Source organism: Anomaloglossus baeobatrachus, chromosome 2 (assembly GCF_048569485.1).
Source record: "Anomaloglossus baeobatrachus isolate aAnoBae1 chromosome 2, aAnoBae1.hap1, whole genome shotgun sequence".
In the NCBI taxonomy this organism is placed as follows: Eukaryota; Metazoa; Chordata; class Amphibia; order Anura; family Aromobatidae; genus Anomaloglossus; species Anomaloglossus baeobatrachus.
The window spans coordinates 3251993-3272564 of NC_134354.1; the positions used below are offsets into that span (position 1 = coordinate 3251993).

The following is a 20572-nucleotide window of genomic DNA, read 5'->3' on the forward strand; positions in this document are numbered from 1 at the left end:
TAAGCAGCAGCCGCACTGAGGACCTGTGCAACAGCAATGTAACTAACTCATTGCCCAGGCACCTCCCTTAGGTTTCAGGTATTTACGGTACCTTCCCCTTATCAGCTGACCTGAGAGTCACTTCCGGATAAGGGTGCGCTGGCCCTTTAAGAAAAGAGGTATTACCACACACGCACCCTTCGAGCAGAACCAGGAAGCCTGCAAGGTGCACACCAGCCCTGGGAGACTGTAGCATGGACCGAGAATGGGGCAGACATCGCAGAGCGGCCGCGCAGGTGAGAGAATGACGTCCCCACCAGGGGAGGGGGGCAGGACAGCACGGGGACGCTGGTATAGGCGTAACAGTAGTCTTCCTTGTAAATTAAGTAATACCGACAAAGATCATTCAGAAGTTGCTTTATTGGCACAAAAGATTCCGATGTCCGAGGGATGGAAAAGGGAAATTGTAGAGCTGTAAAAGGATGAAGTTCAAGCATAACAGAGTTCTGCAAACAAACACTACCATCTGCTGGCAGAAAGGTATGAGAGATGTGGCTCTGGGAACTGGAAAGCTGAGTGTATGTTCCAGAGAGAAAGCGATGGGAGGAGATGCCAGGTCAGGTGGCAGTTGGGGTGAAGTTACTAATTATAAAAGACTGAACCGGGCCAAAAAAAGGAATTGTTGGCACCAGAACCTGTACCAGGAAGGTCGAGTGAGCAGGGAACTGGGCATACAGCCACCATTCCTAGAAGAAGACCCCAACGATTGCAGATCCAGGAAAAGACCTTAGCGACTCCAGATTCAGGAGAAGGCCCCTGTGGCTCCAGATTCTGGAGAAGGCCTGACTGAGCTGGCCCGTTTCTTCCTGCAGAGGCAGTGAAGACTAAGGACCGCGCTTCAGAAAACAGAGGTGGTCTGCATACAGCGTGTGAAGAGTTACCCACCGACTTGGGCTTGCAATGTAGCGGGTAGTGTCGCCAATCTCCATTAGGGCCAGTGTGCTGTGCCATGTTACTCAAGTAGGGTGTGCTTACATAGGACTGACAGATCCACCTACAACCAGAACCCATAGAACCTATCGGATCAGTATTCCACCCACTGTGTATACAGCCCTTGTTACAGAGGATTGTGGGTTGCTATATGAATAAGACCAGACTATTTAACCATTTCCTGCCGGGGGCGATCGCTCACACAGGACACAGAGAACGGAGGCAGCTGATTTGCAGAAAAGGTTTATTGATGACATCTTTCTGATGAAGGTTGGTAATAAAAGGCATCAGGTAGAAATAGGGGAACAGATTCACTACAAAATATTGCATCGTCTGTAGAAAGTCACCGACCCTGAAACCCACAAATCTTTGGATTAGAATTCTAGATCAGTCCAATCGCTGGTGAGGAGGAGATGAGGGGTCAGAAGAGCCCCCCAATCAGTATCTCCACTACACATCAGAGGGGTTGGGGAGAGCCCACACATCAGAGGAGCGGAGGGGGTGGGTCACGTCACACATCAGAGGAGCCTGGGGAGGCCACACATCAGAGGAGCCTGGGGAGGCCACACATCAGAGGAGCCTGGGGATGTCACACATCAGAGGAGCCTGGGGGGGCCACACATCAGAGGAACCTGGTGAGGCCACACATCAGAGGAGCCTGGGGGCGGTCACACATCAGAGGAGCCTGGGGAGGCCACACATCAGAGGAGCCTGGGGGCACACATCAGAGGAGCCTGGGGGGGTCACACATCAGAGGAGCCTGGGGGCACACATCAGAGGAGCCTGGGGGGGGCCACACATCAGAGGAGCCTGGGGGGGTTACACATCAGAGGAGCCTGGGGAGGCCACCCATCAGAGGAGCCTGGGGGCACACATCAGAGGAGCCTGGGGGGGCCACACATCAGAGGAACCTGGTGAGGCCACACATCAGAGGAGCCTGGGGGCGGTCACACATCAGAGGAGCCTGGGGAGGCCACACATCAGAGGAGCCTGGGGGCACACATCAGAGGAGCCTGGGGGGGGTCACACATCAGAGGAGCCTGGGGAGGCCACACATCAGAGGAACCTGGTGAGGCCACACATCAGAGGAGCCTGGGGGAGCACAAATCAGAGGAGCTGGGGGGGTCACACATCAGAGGAGCCTGGGGGGGTCACACATCAGAGGAGCTGGGGAGGTCACACATCAGAGGAGCTGGGGAGGTCACACATCAGAGGAGCCTGGGGAGGCCACACATCAGAGGAGCCTGGGGGGGACACATCAGAGGAGCCTGGGGGTGCCACACACCAGAGGAGCCTGGGGGCCACACATTAGAGGAGCCTGGGGGGGTCACACATCAGAAGAGCCTTGGAAGGCCACACATCAGAGGAGCATGGGGAGGCCACACATCAGAGGAGCCTGGGGGCCACACATTAGAGGAGCCTGGGGGGCTCACACATCAGAAGAGCCTTGGAAGGCCACACATCAGAGGAGTGGGGGGCCACACATCAGAGGAGCCTTGGAAGGCCACACATCAGAGGAGTGGGGGGGCCACACATCAGAGGAGCCTGGGGGGTCACACATCAGAAGAGCTGGGGAGGTCACACATCAGAGGAGCCTGGGGGGGCACACATCAGAGGAGTGGGGGGCCACACATCAGAGGAGCCATGGGTCACAGTCACCATAATGACCCGGTGCATCCTTTCCAGACCACAGGTAGTATGACTTAGAGCCAGGCCGCAGGATTGTAGCCATGTACGTTTTTCGGATACACTCTGGTGATGGTCTAGTCAATCTTCTCTCTATAGGCCCCTGACGGCTCTTCCCAGCACCCAAGTGATTTTCAATTTTCAGGACTTTCCCCATGTACACAAGTAAGAGAGACCTGTCAATGAAGTAGAGTGGTGCGAGGAGAAGCCGTTTGGGGTCACACCGGTCTAATCTCATCTTTTGCTATAGTCCCTGCCAGTGTATTGCATTGGCACAGCCTGGCTCTGGCCTCCAGCAATTTGGCAGCATGAATTGTCTGAAAGGCTCCCTTCAAAGGAAGATAAAGTATTGGGGTGTCCATCAAACCACCATTAAAACTGGGGTGGAGCTCGCCTTTAAGTTCTTCTGTAATGAGTGACGAGTAGATTCCTAAACACGGATATGTGACCACCTCGCGTGGGCCGGAGGGTCCCAAGAGTCTCTGAAGCTGCACCTCCCCTTTTTATGAAGTCTATGAAGCTGAGGTACCAACACTATTTGGCCGAATTCTCGCAAAGTAGAATGGGGGTGGTCATAAAAATATAAACATTTCATTACCATTGTCAAGATCACTGGAAGATCCTAATAAACAGCCCCTATAGCTTAGCTCCCCAGAGGTCGTGACAGACGGGGAGATTGGGTCAGTCACACTTCGGGGTTATGGTTTTAGCAATGGAGGACGCTTGAAATATCAGCGTCTACGGGTCCAATAATGAAGCCCGCATACAATGTTTGTTTGTATTGTGCTATCAGCAGACCACGGCTCGGACCTGCAGATCTGCCCCAACCCAGCGACACTTGGGTTAATAAAAGCTTATGCTGTCCTGTATCATACACACAGTGTGACAGATCTAAGGTATGGAAAGTAGGAATATACTCAAGTAATACAGCAGACGGCCATCATGTGGCGCCGATATTCTACACAGAACACACACGAGGTCTCTACCACACACGGTCACCTTTGGTCCAATAATCTAGGTATTATAGAATGAATTCACATAGCTTGTACTGTCGTCTAATGCTACTCACTGACACCAGCTGGGCCACCCTCACAACATAAGGGGTTAACATCTCTGACCCCAGCGGTCACACAGAACACGGACAACCTTTGCCAGCTAACCAGCTCATGGTCCTTCTCCTCCCTGCCTGGCAATGTCCATCATGGTCGTCCAGTGGCGTTCCTGCAGCTCTTCTTAGCGTGGTCTCTAGACGTCCAGCACATGGTTGAGGTAGGAGATGTAGCAGATTGCCAGCCGCAGGATCTCAATCTTTGACAGCTTCTTGTCGGGTGGCAGGGTTGGCAGGAGGCGTCGGAGTTCAGCGAATGCCACATTGAAGGCTTCCACACGGATACGCTCTCGGGTTGCATGTGCTGAGCGATATTTTGCCGTGGCCCGTCTTCTCCTTCTCTTCTCCTCACGACTTAATTGAGGTGGGAGACCAAGAGTCCTGCGACCTTCTCCCTCCGCCTCAGACACGCTGCCCCCCTTCACCTCGCTGACCGATGAGTCTGATTCTGACTGCACTGATGGTTGGTCCGAATCCACCTGCTCTGGACTCAGCATCATCCTGGCTGCTCACCGAACCTGAAACCAAACAGGGACAAGACTAATACAACAGATACAAGGATCAGTTATTACAGGTTACAATATGGCGACAGGCCAGTAACTACATCATCGGAGAGTAAGAACGTCGGCCTCCACTTTCGTCCTCCCACCAAACTATGAAAAATATGTGCAACTCCATACATGAAGCCACCTACACTCGAAGCCAGATGCAGCTCATAGGGCCATTATATGACCGTGCACATCCCCCACGTGTTGTCCCGCACTTGGCAGTTTTACTAGGCAGGATCCATGTTCCTACCTAACCTGAGCCGTTTTGTAGGGTGAAGACAGAAAGAAATCTCCCGTTCTACATTCTGCAGCCAAAATTACCGGTATATCCCCACAGAGAAGTGGGGGGCACTGCCTCCATAATGACCGGTATATCCACCACATAGAGGAGCGGGGGGCACTGCCTCCATAATGACCGGTATATCCACCACATAGAGGAGCGGGGGGCACTGCCTCCATAATGGCCGGTATATCCACCACATAGAGGAGCGGGGGGCATTGCCTCCATAATGACCGGTATATCCACCACATAGAGGAGCGGGGGGCTCTCCCTCCATAATGGCCGGTATATCCACCACATAGAGGAGCGGGGGCGCTGTCTTCATAATGACTGGTACATCCCCATGCCATCTGAGCCAGGGGTACCACCCCCTGGAAGTGCTGCCCAGCTCTGAGCAATCTACTGTGGTCCCGCTCTAGAACAGTCCCTCAAATCTCAAGGTCGCTCTTCTCTCCTCAGTCCACGTGACTCCTGTCCCCCAATGTTAACCCCGACTTATGGGGTACAGTCATATGAAAAAGTTTGGGCACCCCTATTAATGGTAACCTTTTTTCTTTATAACAATTTGGGTTTTTGCTATTTCAGTTTCATATATCTAATAACTGATGGACTGAGTAATATTTCTGGATTGAAATGAGGTTTATTGTACTAACAGAAAATATGCAATCCGCATTTAAACAGAATTTGACCGGTGCATAAGTATGGGCACCTCAACATAAGTGACATTAATATTTTGTAGATCCTCCTTTTGCAGAAATCACAGCCTCTAGTGGCTTCCTGTAGCTTTTAATGAGTTCCTGGATCCTGGATGAAGGTAGATTTGTCCATTCCTGTTTACAAAACAAGTCCAGTTCAGTTACGTTTGATGGTCGCCGAGCATGGACAGCCGCTTCACATCATCCCACAGATGTTCAATGATATTCAGGTCTGGGGACCGGGATGGCCATTCCAGAACATTGTAATTGTTCCTCTGCATGAATGCCTGAGTAGATTTGGAGCGGTGTTTTGGATCATTGTCTTGCTGAAATACAGTTAGGTCCAGAAATCTTTGGACAGTGACACAATTTTGGCGAGTTGGGCTCTGCATGCCACCACATTGGATTTGAAATGAAACCTCTACAACAGAATTCAAGTGCAGATTGTAACGTTTAATTTGAAGGTTTGAACAAAAATATCTGATAGAAATTGTAGGAATTGTCACATTTCTTTACAAACACTCCACATTTTAGGAGGTCAAAAGTAATTGGACAAATAAACCAAACTCAAACAAAATATTTTTATTTTCAATATTTTGTTGCGAATCCTTTGGAGGCAATCACTGCCTTAAGTCTGGAACCCATGGACATCACCAAACGCTGGGTTTCCTCCTTCTTAATGCTTTGCCAGGCCTTTACAGCTGCAGCCTTCAGGTCTTGCTTGTTTGTGGGTCTTACCGTCTTAAGTCTGGATTTGAGCAAGTGAAATGCATGCTCAATTGGGTTAAGATCTGGTGATTGACTTGGCCATTGCAGAATGTTCCACTTTTTTGCACTCATGAACTCCTGGGTAGCTTTGGCTGTATGCTTGGGGTCATTGTCCATCTGTACTATGAAGCGCCGTCCGATTAACTTTGCGGCATTTGGCTGAATCTGGGCTGAAAGTATATCCCGGTACACTTCAGATTTCATCCGGCTACTCTTGTCTGCTGTTATGTCATCAATAAACACAAGTGACCCAGTGCCATTGAAAGCCATGCATGCCCATGCCATCACGTTGCCTCCACCATGTTTTACAGAGGATGTGGTGTGCCTTGGATCATGTGCCATTCCCTTTCTTCTCCAAACTTTTTTCTTCCCATCATTCTGGTACAGGTTGATCTTGGTCTCATCTGTCCATAGAATACTTTTCCAGAACTGAGCTTGCTTCATGAGGTGTTTTTCAGCAAATTTAACTCTGGCTTGTCTATTTTTGGAATTGATGAATGGTTTGCATCTAGATGTGAACCCTTTGTATTTACTTTCATGGAGTCTTCTCTTTACTGTTGACTTAGAGACAGATACACCTACTTCACTGAGAGTGTTCTGGACTTCAGTTGATGTTGTGAACGGGTTCTTCTTCACCAAAGAAAGTATGCGGCGATCATCCACCACTGTTGTCATCCGTGGACGCCCAGGCCTTTTTGAGTTCCCAAGCTCACCAGTCAATTCCTTTTTTCTCAGAATGTACCCAACTGTTGATTTTGCTACTCCAAGCATGTCTGCTATCTCTCTGATGGATTTTTTCTTTTTTTTCAGCCTCAGGATGTTCTGCTTCACCTCAATTGAGAGTTCCTTAGACCGCATGTTGTCTGGTCACAGCAACAGCTTCCAAATGCAAAACCACACACCTGTAATCAACCCCAGACCTTTTAACTACTTTATTGATTACAGGTTAACGAGGGAGACACCTTTAGAGTTAATTGCAGCCCTTAGAGTCCCTTGTCCAATTACTTTTGGTCCCTTGAAAAAGAGGAGGCTATGCATTACAGAGCTATGATTCCTAAACCCTTTCTCCGATTTGGATGTGAAAACTCTCATATTGCAGCTGGGAGTGTGCACTTTCAGCCCATATTATATATAGAATTGTATTTCTGAACATGCTTTTCTAAACAGCTAAAATAACAAAACTTGTGTCACTGTCCAAATATTTCTGGACCTAACTGTATCCATCCCCTGCGTAATTCAACTTCGTCACTGATTCTTGCACATTATTGTCAAGAATCTGCTGATACTGAGTTGAATCCATGCAACCCTCAACTTTAACAAGATTCCCGGTGCCGGCATTGGCCACACAGCCCCAAAGCATGATGGAACCTCCACCAAATTTTACTGTGGGTAGCAAGTGCTTTTCTTGGAATGCCGTGTTTTCTTGCCTCCATGCATAACGCCTTTTTGTATGACCAAACAACTCAATCTTTGTTTCATCAGTCCACAGGACCTTCTTCCAAAATGTAACTGGCTTGTCCAAATCTGCTTTTGCATACCTCAGGCGACTCTGTTGTGGCGTGCTTGCAGAAACGGCTTCTTTCCCATCACTCTCCCATACAGCTTCTCCTTGTGCAACATGCGCTGAATTGTTGACCGATGCACACTGACACCATCTGCAGCAAGATGATGCTGCAGGTCTTTGGAGGTGGTCTGTGGATTGTCCTTGACTGTTCTCACCATTCTTCTTCTCTGCCTTTCTGATATTTTTCTTGGCCTGCCACTTCTGGGCTTAACAAGAACTGTACCTGTGTTCTTCCATTCCCTTACTATGTTCCTCACAGTGGAAACTGACAGTGTAAATCTCTGAGACAACTTTTTGTACCTTCCCCTGAACAACTATGTGGAATAATCTTTGTTTTCAGATCATTTGAGAGTTGTTTTGAGGAGCCCATGATGCCACTCTTCATAGGAGATTCCAATAGGAGAACAACTTGCAAGTGGCCACCTTAAATACCTTTTCTCATGATTGGATACACCTGCCTATGAAGTGCAAAGCTCAATGAGGTTACAAAACCAATTTAGTGCTTTAGTAAGTCAGTAAAAACTAGTTAGGAGTGTTCAAATCAAGAAATTGATAAGGGTGCCCATACTTATGCACCAGTCAAATTTTGTTTAAATGCGGGTTGCACATTTTCTGTTAGTGCAATAAACCTCATTTCAATCCAGAAATATTACTCAGTCCATCAGTTATTAGATATATGACACTGAAATAGCAAAAACCCAAATTGTTATAAAGAAAAAAGGGGTAACATTAATAGGGGTGCCCAAACTTTTTCATATGACTGAATGTGACCTGTGCGGTTGCATAGACTCCTGTGCTGCTCTTCCATCACAGGCTGCAGATGATCTCTCTACTTTGGAGGCATTTAATTAGCAATAAATATTGTTTTCTACTTTCTGTTTTGCGAAACTTGGGACTAAAAATAGGAGCCATTCTCATTGTCCTAAATTCGTAGCTCGGCGTGACTGCCCCTGAGAGGCACCAGAGGCCCTGTGATCCCTTATATACTAGGCAGAGAAGGGGCTGGCAAATAGGATCTGATCTATGAAGCTTTGTGATTTCAGGATCTAATCTATGAAGCTTTGTGATTTCAGGATCTGATCTATAGAGCTCCAGGACTACAGAATTGGATTAATGGAGCTCCGCGATTACATTATATGATTTATGGAGCTCAACAGTTACAGGATCAGATATCTGGAGCGCCGAGATTTCAGAATCTGATCTATGGAGGTCTGCAATGATCTATTGAGCTCTGACATTAGAAGATCTCAACTACGAAGTTCCACGATTACAAGATGTGATCCATGGAGCTCTGCAATTTCATGATTTGATCCATGGAGTTTGATGACTGATCTATGGAGCTCTGCGATTACAGGATCTGATCCATGGAGCTCTGGAATTGATTCATGGAGCTCCACAATTTCAGGATGTGATCTCTGAAGTTCCCCGATTATCGAATCTGATCTGTAGAGCTCCGCAATTACAGGATCTGATCCGTGGATCTCCGCAATTACAAGATCTTATCTTTGGAGCTCCATGTGACGCCCTGGGCAAGCCAGGGGTCACAGGTCATGACACCACCACACCCTACACCCCGGATAGGTACACCAAAGCTAAACCAGAAACCCTTGTTGCCTTCCTCCAGGGGCTGATGTCCACACCAGGGGGAAAACCAGGCAGTTAGTGGAAGTTGAAGTTGAAGTGAGAGTGAAGTGGTAGAGGAGCAAGTGAGAGGAGTTGAAGTGAAGGAGAAAGTGACAGTTTGAAAGCCTGAAGTTGGTCCGGGTGTGTGCCCCGGACTGAGACAGCAAGGTTAGCAGACGGCGGTGACCGTCTGCAGTGGAGGCTGATCGGAGGTTGCTGAAAGGACCATGGACGGGTGGTGGCCCGGCGGTACCGGACCGGTATACAAAGAGAAGCCAGCACCATTGGCAGGGGCCTTTCGGATCCCGGCAAGGCTAGGAGTCGCCGTGAATTTGCCAAATCCGTCAGTGAAGGGGACCTCCGGGTCTCCAAACAACTAAGTCCCGATTGAAGGCAACCGTCCAACCGTATGAGAGAGACACCGCCACCGCCAAGGCACCAGTTTCTCAGGGCCAGCGCCAGCAAAGAGGGGCTCCTCCGGCCCATATCCAAGTCGGGCAGCGGGTAACCGGTGGGAATCCATCACTACCAACAGTTTCACAAGGTGCAGGGAAAGAGACAGTCACCGTTAACTACCGGGGAAAAGCAACAGCAGCCGTCCGTGGGAACCGTCTTTCCAGCCGTGTGTTTTACTGAGAACTGTGTCACCGTCTCAGGCTGAGTGAGTACCACCGTGCCGTGAGGCACAGCGCTGCCCCCGCGACCCTGCACCTCACCAGGCCCCGCACCTGGCCTGCCATCCCTCATCCTCCACCCCATCACTGGGCCCCGGGACAACCAACCCCCTACCCACGGAGGGGAGAACTAACAACTCTGCTGCTCCCTGTCACCGCTCCCGGGATCCCCGTCCAGAGCAGCGGTGGTGTCCACACAATCACCACAGCCGTGGGTGGCGTCACGGACAATAAATCCCCAAAACCAAACCCCTTTTCACTCACGGGTGAGGAGCGCCGCTCGAGTCCCCGGGATCCGGCCCATCGCTCGAGCCACCGAGCAGCGGAGGCCGCAGCAGCAGCGGCGGCCGGACCCGAGCAGTGGGAGAGTGCAGCGTCCCCTCCTCTGCCCGCGACACTCCACATCCACAATTACCAGATCTGATGTGTGGAGCTCCCTGATTTCAGGATCCGGTCCATGTAACGCTGCGATTACAGGATTTGATCCATGGAGTTCCATGATTAGAGGATCTGATCCCTGGAGCTCTGGGACTGATCTATGGAGATCTGGGACTGAGCTATGGAGCTTTGGGACTGATCTATGGAACTCTGGGACTGATCTATGGAGCTCTGGGACTGATCTATGGAGCTCTGCGACTGATCTATGGAGCTCTGGGAGTGATTTATAGAGCTCTGGGACTGATCTATGGAGATCTGGGACTGATCTATGGAGCAATGGGACTGATCTATGGAGATCTGGGACTGATCTATGGAGATCTGGGACTGATCTATGGAGCTCTGTGACTGATCTATGGAGCTCTGGCACTGATCTATGGTCTTTGGAGCTCTGGGACTGATCTATGGAGCTCTGGCACTGATCTATGGTCTATGGAGCTCTGGGACTGATCTATGGAGCTCTGGGACTGATCTATGGAGCCCGGGACTGATCTATGGAGCCCGGCTTGCCTCCCAGCAGCCGGGGATTTCTCATTCTCATCACTATCTCTGATGTTATTTCCATGGAGGGAGAATGTTGAGGTCCCACACACCCGATGGTAGATTCCGCTCCCTGGAAGAGACTGGGGCACAGCACGATGCTGTATGGCAGGTGGGATTTATCTGTCACCATCAGTCCTCAATACTGAGCATGTGGTCAGCATCCATGTTACATGCTTGTGTGCATCATGCCAAGAATAGTGCAGTGTGATGTTTCTGGGCATCATGCACACAAGCATGTAACATGGATGATGACCACTGTAACTAATGGGTCTGCTATCTATAACATCTGTAACCTTAACCGAGCCAATCTATGGGGTCTACAGAAACCCCACAGGCCCTAAACATAGCCAGAGGCCACCTCCGGCCAATTATCCTGCGATCACAGAGTGGTTGGTATTTTGTTATTCAGCCAATCAGAACACACGCTCAGTGCACTTGTCTATATCTTATGCCCAGTGCGCTCGTCTACATTTTACACTAAGTGCACCCAATGCTCTCGTCTACGTTTTACACTAAGTGCGCCCAGTGCGCTCGTCTAGGTTTTACACTAAGTGCACCCAGTGCGCTCGTCTAGGTTTTACACTAAGTGCACCCAGTGCCCTCGTCTACGTTTTACACTAAGTGCACCCAGTGCTCTCGTCTACGTTTTACACTAAGTGCACCCAGTGCTCTCGTCTACGTTTTACACTAAGTGTGCCCAGTGCGCTTGTCAATATTTTACACTAAGTGCACCCAGTGCTCTCGTCTACGTTTTACACTAATTGCGCCCAATGCGCTCATCTATGTTTTACACTGTGTGCTCAGTGCGCTCGTCTACGTTTTACACTAAGTGCGCCCAATGCGCTTGTCTGTTTTATACTAAGTGCACCCAATGCGCTCATCTATGTTTTACACTGTGTGCCCAGTGCGCTCGTCTACGTTTTACACTAAGTGCGCCCAATGCGCTTGTCTATGTTTTACACTAAGTGCGCCCAATGCGCTTGTCTATGTTTTACACTGTGTGCCCAGTGCCCTCGTCTATGTTTTACACTGTGTGCCCAATGCGCTTGTCTATCTTTTACACTGTGTGCCCAGTGCGCTCGTCTACGTTTTACACTAAGTGCACCCAGTGCGCTCGTCTACATTTTACACTAAGTGCGCCCAATGCGCTTGTCTATGTTTTACACTGTGTGCCCAGTGCCCTCGTCTATGTTTTACACTGTGTGCCCAATGCGCTTGTCTACATTTTACACTGTGTGCCCAGTGCGCTCGTCTACATTTTACACTAAGTGCGCCCAATGTGCTTGTCTATGTTTTACACTGTGTGCCCAGTGCCCTCGTCTATGTTTTACACTGTGTGCCCAATGCGCTTGTCTACGTTTTAGACTGTGTGCCCAGTGCGCTCGTCTACGTTTTAGACTGTGTGCCCAGTGCCCTCGTCTATGTTTTACACTGTGTGCCCAATGCGCTTGTCTATGTTTTACACTGTGTGCCCAGTGCGCTCGTCTACGTTTTATACTAAGTGTGCCCAGTGCGCTCGTCTGTGTTGTATGTTCAGTGCGCTCATCTATGTTTTCCGGTGATGTATTCTGTGTGTGCTGTGTACCTGTAAATCATGTTAAGACAATCTAATGCTGCAGCAGCATACAATGTAATGGCTGTTATTCAGGAGGCCAAGAGAGGCTGGAGAGACAAAGTGACAGGTTAATGAGGGGCTGGGTTACCTATTGGCGAGAGGAAATTCTGTGGGCACTGTGGTAGGCGAGGGCCTGTGGTGAGCACTGTGAGGGTGAGGATCTGCGCTGAACACTGTGGGGGCGAGGACCTGCGCTGGGCACTGTGGGGGGCGAGGACCTGTGGTGGGCACTGCGGGGGCAAGGACCTGAGGTGGGCACTGTGGGGTCGAGGACCTGTGCTGGGCACTGTGGGGGGGCGAGGGCCTGCGCTGGGCACTGTGGGGGGCGAGGACCTGTGCTGGGAATTATGGGGGGCGAGGAACTGCGCCGGGCACTGTGGGGGGCAAGGACCTGCGGTGGGCACTATTGGGGGGCGAAGACCTGCGGTGGCCACTGTGGGGAGCGAGGACCTGCGGTGGGCACTGTGAGGACAAGGACCTATGGCGGGCACTGTGGTGACGAGGATCTGTGCTGGGCACTGTGGGGGACAAGGGCCTGTGGTGAGCACTGTGAGGGTGAGGACCTGCACTGAGTACTGTGGGGGAGAGGACCTGTGCTGGGCACTGTGGGGAGCAAGGACCTGCGGTGGGCACTGCGGGGGGGCGAGGACCTGCGGTGGGCACTGTGGGGGGCGAGGACCTTTGCTGGGCACTGTGGGGGGCGAGGACCTGCGGTGGCCACTGTGGGGGGGTGAGGACCTGCGGTGGCCACTGTTGGGGGCGAGGACCTGCGGTGGCCACTGTGAGTGGGCGAGGACCTGCGGTGGCCACTGTGGGGGGGCAAGGACCTGCGGTGGGTACTGTGGGGGGTGAGGACCTGCGGTGGGCACTGTGGGGGGCGAGGACCTGCGGTGGGCACTGTGGGGGGCGAGGACCTGTGCTGGGCACTGTGGGGGGGCGAGGACCTGCGGTGGCCACTGTGGGGGGGTGAGGACCTGCGGTGGGTACTGTGGGGGGCGAGAACCTGTGGTGGGCACTGTGGAGGCGAGGATCTGCGATGGGCACTGTGGGGGGGCGAGGACCTGTGGTGGGCACTGTGGGGGGCGAGGACTTGCGGTGGGTACTGTGGGGGACGAGGACCTGCGGTGGGCACAGTGGGGGGCGAGGACCTGCGGTGGGCACTGTGGGGGGCGAGGACCTGTGCTGGGCACTGTGGGGGGTGAGGACCTGCGGTGGCCACTGTGGGGGGCAAGGACCTGCGGTGGGCACTGTGGGGGGCGAGGACCTGCAGTGGGCACTGTGGGGGGGGCGAGGACCTGCGGTGGGTACTGTGGGGGACGAGGACCTGTGGTGGGCACTGTGGGGGGGGCGAGGACCTGTGGTGGGCACTGTGGGGGGCGAGGACCTGCGGTGGCCACTGTGAGTTGACGAGGACCTGCGGTGGCCACTGTGGGGGGGGCGAGGACCTGTGGTGGGCACTGTGGGGGGCGAGGACCTGCGGTGGGTACTGTGGGGGACGAGGACCTGCGGTGGGCACTGTGGGGGGCAAGGACCTGCGGTGGCCACTGTGGGGGGCGAGGACCTGCGGTGGCCACTGTGGGGGGCGAGGACCTGCGGTGGGTACTGTGAGTGGGCGAGGACCTGCGGTGGGCACTGTGGGGGGCGAGGACCTGCGGTGGCCACTGTGGGGGGCGAGGACCTGCGGTGGCCACTGTGGGGGGCGAGGACCTGCGGTGGGTACTGTGAGTGGGCGAGGACCTGCGGTGGGCACTGTGGGGGGCGAGGACCTGCGGTGGCCACTGTGGGGGGCGAGGACCTGCGGTGGCCACTGTGGGGGGGTGAGGACCTGCGGTGGGTACTGTGGGGGACGAGGACCTGTGGTGGGCACTGTGGAGGTGAGGATCTGCGGTGGGACATGTAGTAAGCCCTGGAGTGAGTGAAGGCAACACTTGAACCAGAGACAAGAGGCTGCCTGTGACACAGTATGCTGTGGTAATGTGAGCTCCGGCACGCTTGGAATGGTAGCGAGACGAGACACTGAAGGATTGTAATAGAACCAGTGCCTCCATACTGGATGACTGTAAATAAACCCAGCTGAACGGGGCCTGTTTCTTGTCGGGGGCCAGTGCATGGCTGGTGGACACTACAGAGGGCGCAGTGACTTCTCCTCTCCCCCATCTTACCATACCTCAGTTGCCATCAGGATTTCAGAGCTTTTTTGCTAGGTTATAAGACTCTTGCCGTAGTAAATCCCTCTTAGGAGATGGAAGGATCGATCTAAGAAGGAAGATGGCAGCTTCTCCTTGTACCAGCTTTATCTTTGTGTCAGCCTGTTGGGACTACCCTGTAAGAATTCATGAGAATCCTGAAAATGGGGGAATGATTTAATGTGAGATATGCCTGGCGATCTCTACCTATCCAGCTATGGTATGGTGTCACGGGGGTCCATCCAATATGGCCTGAGCATGTCCTCCTCCAGCTCATCACTCCCAGAGTTCACCCTGTCGTATAGGAGGGAGATGATTAAGAACTTGAGGCCTGTACACCACAGGACAATCACTGCCTGAAGGACTCCCCAGATGAGAGGCTCGAAACATCTCAGGAGCAACACAAGGCACTCAGTGCAGCTGCCAGACGTCCCCAGGAGCTCCACGTGGCTCACAATCTAAGAGTCATGTACATTCAGGTCCCTACCAGTCCTCATCAAGATCAGGCTAAAGGTCGCTCTCCACCAAATAGTATTTTAGACATCTATGAGGATCCGGATGTTTTTAATGGGTTTGTTAAGACAATGCCAGCAGAAAGGTTACCATCCATAATGTAGGACGCAGCTCCCAGCTTCTCCTTGGAGATGGAGTCATTCAGGTGCTGAAAACAAATTGCTGGTCTGCGTCCTGCTTACTACAGCCTCTATCTCCAGTGTCTCATAGGGATCGAACCTGAAAAACCTGTCATCTCTGTCTGGATCAGGATGCGAGCCTGATCCTCTAACGGAAAGATCTGCTGTATCTCAATGCTGGACATGTGGTGGTGACATTCATAATGCAAGAAACACCATCTCTCAGCAAAAAAACGCATCAGCACAGCTGGAGCAAATAGAAAGAAACGGGCAGGAATGCAACATAAGCAAGACTGTGACTGCAAGTCAGAAAAATCACCAAAATCATCAAGCGCTGGAGATAATAGAAAGCAGGCCTGCCGCTTCGTGTATAATTATATATGTAAGAGGGTGGCCAGAAGAAAATACTCACATTCAGTGTCCCACAGCATTTGGCACCAACATCACCATCTGCTGTAGGACCAATCTGTACGGAGTGCATTTCTTTGGGGGAAGAGTTAGGAGACACTATGTCAGGTGACTTGTGGCGCAGTTGCCAAATAAGAAGGCTGGGCCAGTGGCGGGAAGACAGAGTTGGTGCCATGAACATCAAGGGAACCGACGTGCTCAGTAGAGTAGGCTCGTGTCAAATGAAAGGGAATTATCTGGAGTCCCACTGAGGCCAGAAGAACCTGAAGCTCCCATACCGTCACCAAAGGAAAACAAAGACTGAATACCATCGCCAGAGAAACCCAAAGACCAAATATCATCACCAGAGGAACCCAAAGACCATATATTGTCACCAGAGGAACCCAAAGACCATATATTGTCACCAGAGGAACCCAAAGACCATATATTGTCACCAGAGGAACCCAAAGACCAAATTCCATTGCCAGAGGAACCCAGAGAAGAAATATCGTCACCACAGGAACCCAAAGACCAAATATTGTCACCAGAGGAACCCAAAGACTGAACACCATCGCCAGAGGAACCCAAAGACCAAATATCATCACCAAAGGAACCCAAAGACCATATATTGTCACCAGAGGAACCCAAAGACCATATATTGTCACCAGACTAACCCAAAAACCAAATATTGTCACCAGAGGAACCCAAAGACCAAATTCCATTGCCAGAGGAACCCAGAGAAGAAATATCGTCACCACAGGAACCCAAAGACCAAATATTGTCACTAGAGGAACCCAAAGACTGAACACCATCGCCAGAGGAACCCAAAGACCAAATATTGTCATCAGAGGAACCAGAAGACCGAATATCATCCCCACAGGAACCCAAAGAAGAAATATTGTCACCAGAGGAACCCAAAGACCAAATATTGTCACCAAAGGAACCCAAAGACCAAATACCATCGCCAGAGGAACCCAAATACAAAATATTGTCACCAGAGGAAAGGAACAAGAAGACCGAATATCATTGCCAGAGGAACCTAAAGACTAAATATTGTCACCAGAGGAACCAGAAGACTGAATATCATCGCTAGAGGAACCCAAAGAAGAAATATTGTCACCATAGGAACCCAAAGACCAAATATCGTCACCAGAGGAACCCAAAGACCAAATACCATCGCCAGAGAAACGCAAGGACCAAGTATACTCACCAGAGGAACTTGAAGACCAAATACCGTTGCCAGAGGAACCCAAAGACAAAACACCATCACGAAAAGCAGATCGGCATACAATGTCAAGCTCTGAAGATTGGACATTGAGAGACAGAGATTGAGAAATGTGCATTTGATCTGAAGCAGCAGCGACACGAGTAGAGTTGTTACTTCCTTCCCCGCATACGGTACCGAGAGAAAATAGCTTATTAAGAGGTTCATTAAACGTAGCGCAGTTGTGTGGCAATGCACTACACATACAGTTCATACATATCATCAGTCGAGTGTAAACTGTGTAAAGTGCCAACTGTTAAAATTTGCTTACTTTCTATTTCTTCTTTATCCACTGTTTGCCCAACCATCCTTCATCTCCCTGTTCCCACATAATATGAACCCCTTGAAGTCACCACTGAGTCATCCTTACTGTGTGTTGCATGCCTGGCCTCTGTTACATATACACACTGTAAGATGGCAGCCATCTACATTTTAAATGGTGAGTATGTATCCAAGAGGTGGTTTTCATCTGGGATGTAAACCTGGAATGTCTATGCTGGTACCTGTAGTGCCACAAGTTTTGTTAAAGCACTCAAAGGGCCAGGTTTACAGATAGCTGGAGAGATGGGTGGGTCTCCCTATCTACATACGCCGCCCGCGGTCTCTATTTGAGATGTGGAGAAACTGCAGCGACAATGGAGAGTGCTGTGTGTGAAAAGTGCTCTAACACTGACTAAAAATGAGTTATTGGCCCCTGTCTCCTGCAGGGACCCCTGGGAGAAGCGAGGGGCCACTTCGACAGGCCAGGGTCAGTGAGTGAAGCAGGACATAGCTCCACTGGATACTGTTTCCGATCCTGTGCAGGCATACCGTGGGGTAATGGACTTGAAAACTGTCTCTGTGCCTTTAAGCTGGAAGCGGCTGTGCGGTATGTTACTGTAGAGCGCTATTTGTCTGTATTAATAAACCGACTGAATTATTAAATGACCTGTATGCCTGTGTCGCGGGCGGAGGGGTTGGGAACGCTGCTCGCCTGGGAATCTCTGGCGCTCGGGTCCGGTGCTTCTGCTCCTCGGCAGCGTCCCTCTTTCTATGTGTGTTTGTGTGGCGCCCCTGAATATACCAGGGTGCCACAGGGTACTGCAACCCTTACCAAGGGTGCAGGATCTACCCTCCCTGGTTCCAGGTTCTTAAGAAGCCGATGTCACTACCATCAGTACCACAAATCCCAATCACACCTCACATCATGGCCTGTCAGACACACCAATGGGTTGGATAAGCAGAATAAGGCCATCCACCTAGGGGTCAGGCAGACTGGTGGGAGGGAGGAAGTACGAGAGTAGTGAGAGCCCTCAAGGAGTGAGGAGCTGGGTGTGGTAGCTCCCGGGGAGCTAAACCGAGGTTGGGTCGCAGACGGTGGTCCAGGACCTGAGGAGTCGGGGACTGGTGGCAGTGACATTGGAAGGGTGCGACGGACATAGTCTAGGAGGACTGTCAGCATCAGAAACCCAAAAGAACTGACCGGTACCGAGCACGACGGGGTACAGGACCCTAGGTCAGGAGCAGGTTCATCCGCCCTGTTAATTAACCTGGGAGGAAGAGTCTCTTTATGAACTTCCCTAGGAGCTCAGAGATTGAAGGCGACAGCACACTGCGGGGGACAGGGCTTTCCAGTAACACGATCCACTAAAATCCCAAGTGCTAGCCATCAAGAGCACAGCTACACTACAAATATAGTGAGCGGGGCCCCAACAGCTTCACGCCAAGGGGCCACGCAGAAACTAACTTGTGCACGGAGGCGGCTCTGGATTACCCTCAGTGCGAGTGTCTACTTTATAATCCTCATCCAGCACAACTACCCACAGTGAGTACCCTGAGCCCTGCACCCTGCGCTCCCAAATATCCACCAAACACCCTGAACTCGGGGCTTTCCCTACCTGTGGAGGGACTAACATCAGACTGCTCAACTCCATCTGCCCCGGCACTCTATCCAGAAGCGGCGGTACTCCCATTACCACAACCCGCAGGTGGCGTCACAAACTTCTCCCCTGTAAATAATCCCCCTTTCAGGGATCGGAGTGAGTGCCGAGCCTGGGTCCGGACCCTTCGAGCCATGACCATCCCGGATCCGAGCACCCCGGTCTGCGCCGGGGCGGCACATTTGTATCTTCTGTCTGCAGGGTAGCGTGAGCCGGTACTGGGGCCCACTCTGTAGCAGCGACCCTGGGCTTTTTCTTGCCACTTCGCCTCCAGATTACAGATGGGCCAGAAGAGGTAGAATCCTCTGCCCTCCGGCGTTACTACTGGGCCGTTAGTACCCAGTAGTCTGGGATGCTGGTATCCCGCTCTATGTACTCGGTCCTGGAGAGCTGGGCAGCATCTCTCAGACAGCGACCGTTCTCGTTGCTCCGTACTACTGTTCTGAGGTCTGGCTTCCTGTTACTCCCTAATCCCTCCTCCAGGTCAGTATGTCCAGAGAGGCTCTCCTCAACGCAGGTTATGAGCTCCCCCTACTGGTCCGGTGGAGGAAGTGGTGTTACATGTTAGTGTACCTGGCATAGATTTCCCCACTGTTTCCAAGCATGGCATTGCCCCCAGTGATGAGAACAACGCCACTGTGTCTCCCAGGACCGCTGGGGTGCCACACTGACACTGTGAAGCCCCCCTAGGTGAGTCACAGAGAAGACCCCAGTGTGGTCTTTCCTGCTGACTGTGAAAGTGCTCTCATCCTTCCCCACACAGATGAAGGGTGAAATCTCACTAGTGATGCCCCTATAAATACTGGAAGGTCCAACACCTGCTGCTGGTACAAAACGGGGGGTCAAAGTCATGAACTGACCACTGACCAACCACATATCATTGACCGATCACAAACTGATTACTGCTAGATCACATATCACTGACTGATCACAGACTGATCACTGATAGATCACGTATCATTGACTGATCACAGACTGATTACTGATAGATCACGTATCATTGACTGATCACAGACTGATTACTGATAGATCACGTATCATTAACCAATAACAGACTGATCACTGATAGATCACATATTGACTGATCACAGTCTGATCACTGATAGATCACGTATCATTAACCAATAACAGACTGATCACTGATAAATCACATATTGACTGATCACAGACTGATCACTGATAGATCACATATCATTGACTGATCACAGTCTGATCACTGATAGATCACGTATCATTAACCAATCACAGACTGATCACTGATAGATCACATATCATTGATACAAATCCACAAAGGAGAAAAGAACGGCATCACTCGCTGATGCTTAGAAGGCGGTAATTTATTTTACCGGGGAGACGGGTACATGTGCAGGGGGAGGTGAGGGGAGGCTATAGACATCAGACGACGGCGAGCTGTTTCGCACGTTTGTGCTTCGGCAGGTCCTTTATTTCTCTCACATATCATTGACCAATCACAGACTGATCACAGACTCATCAGCTCCTGATTGTGATGACTTAATGTCAATAAGAAATATCTGATAATTTGCGTGGGGGTGAACTATTCTTAAATATGCCAGATATACTATTCCTTTGTTCAGTAACTCAAGGGACATGAGCCATTGTTTCCTGTGAGACTGTCTGGAGCACCTTTTTGTCTGCTAATTTGTGGAATGCTAAAT

General features: G+C 51.1%; 1 protein-coding gene across 3 annotated transcripts in view; it reads right to left on the bottom strand.

The window, feature by feature from the left end:
- Positions 1-1228: 1228 nt before the first annotated feature.
- Positions 1229-20572, bottom strand: part of NHLH2 (nescient helix-loop-helix 2) — a 30206-nt gene continuing 10862 nt past the window's right edge. For all 3 annotated transcript variants that reach the window (XM_075334828.1, XM_075334830.1, XM_075334829.1), the window contains exon 2: positions 1229-4281. In XM_075334828.1, the coding sequence (XP_075190943.1) occupies positions 3901-4263 (363 nt within the window). In that variant the 5' untranslated portion in view covers positions 4264-4281 and the 3' untranslated portion in view covers positions 1229-3900. The remainder of the gene's footprint in view (positions 4282-20572) is intronic.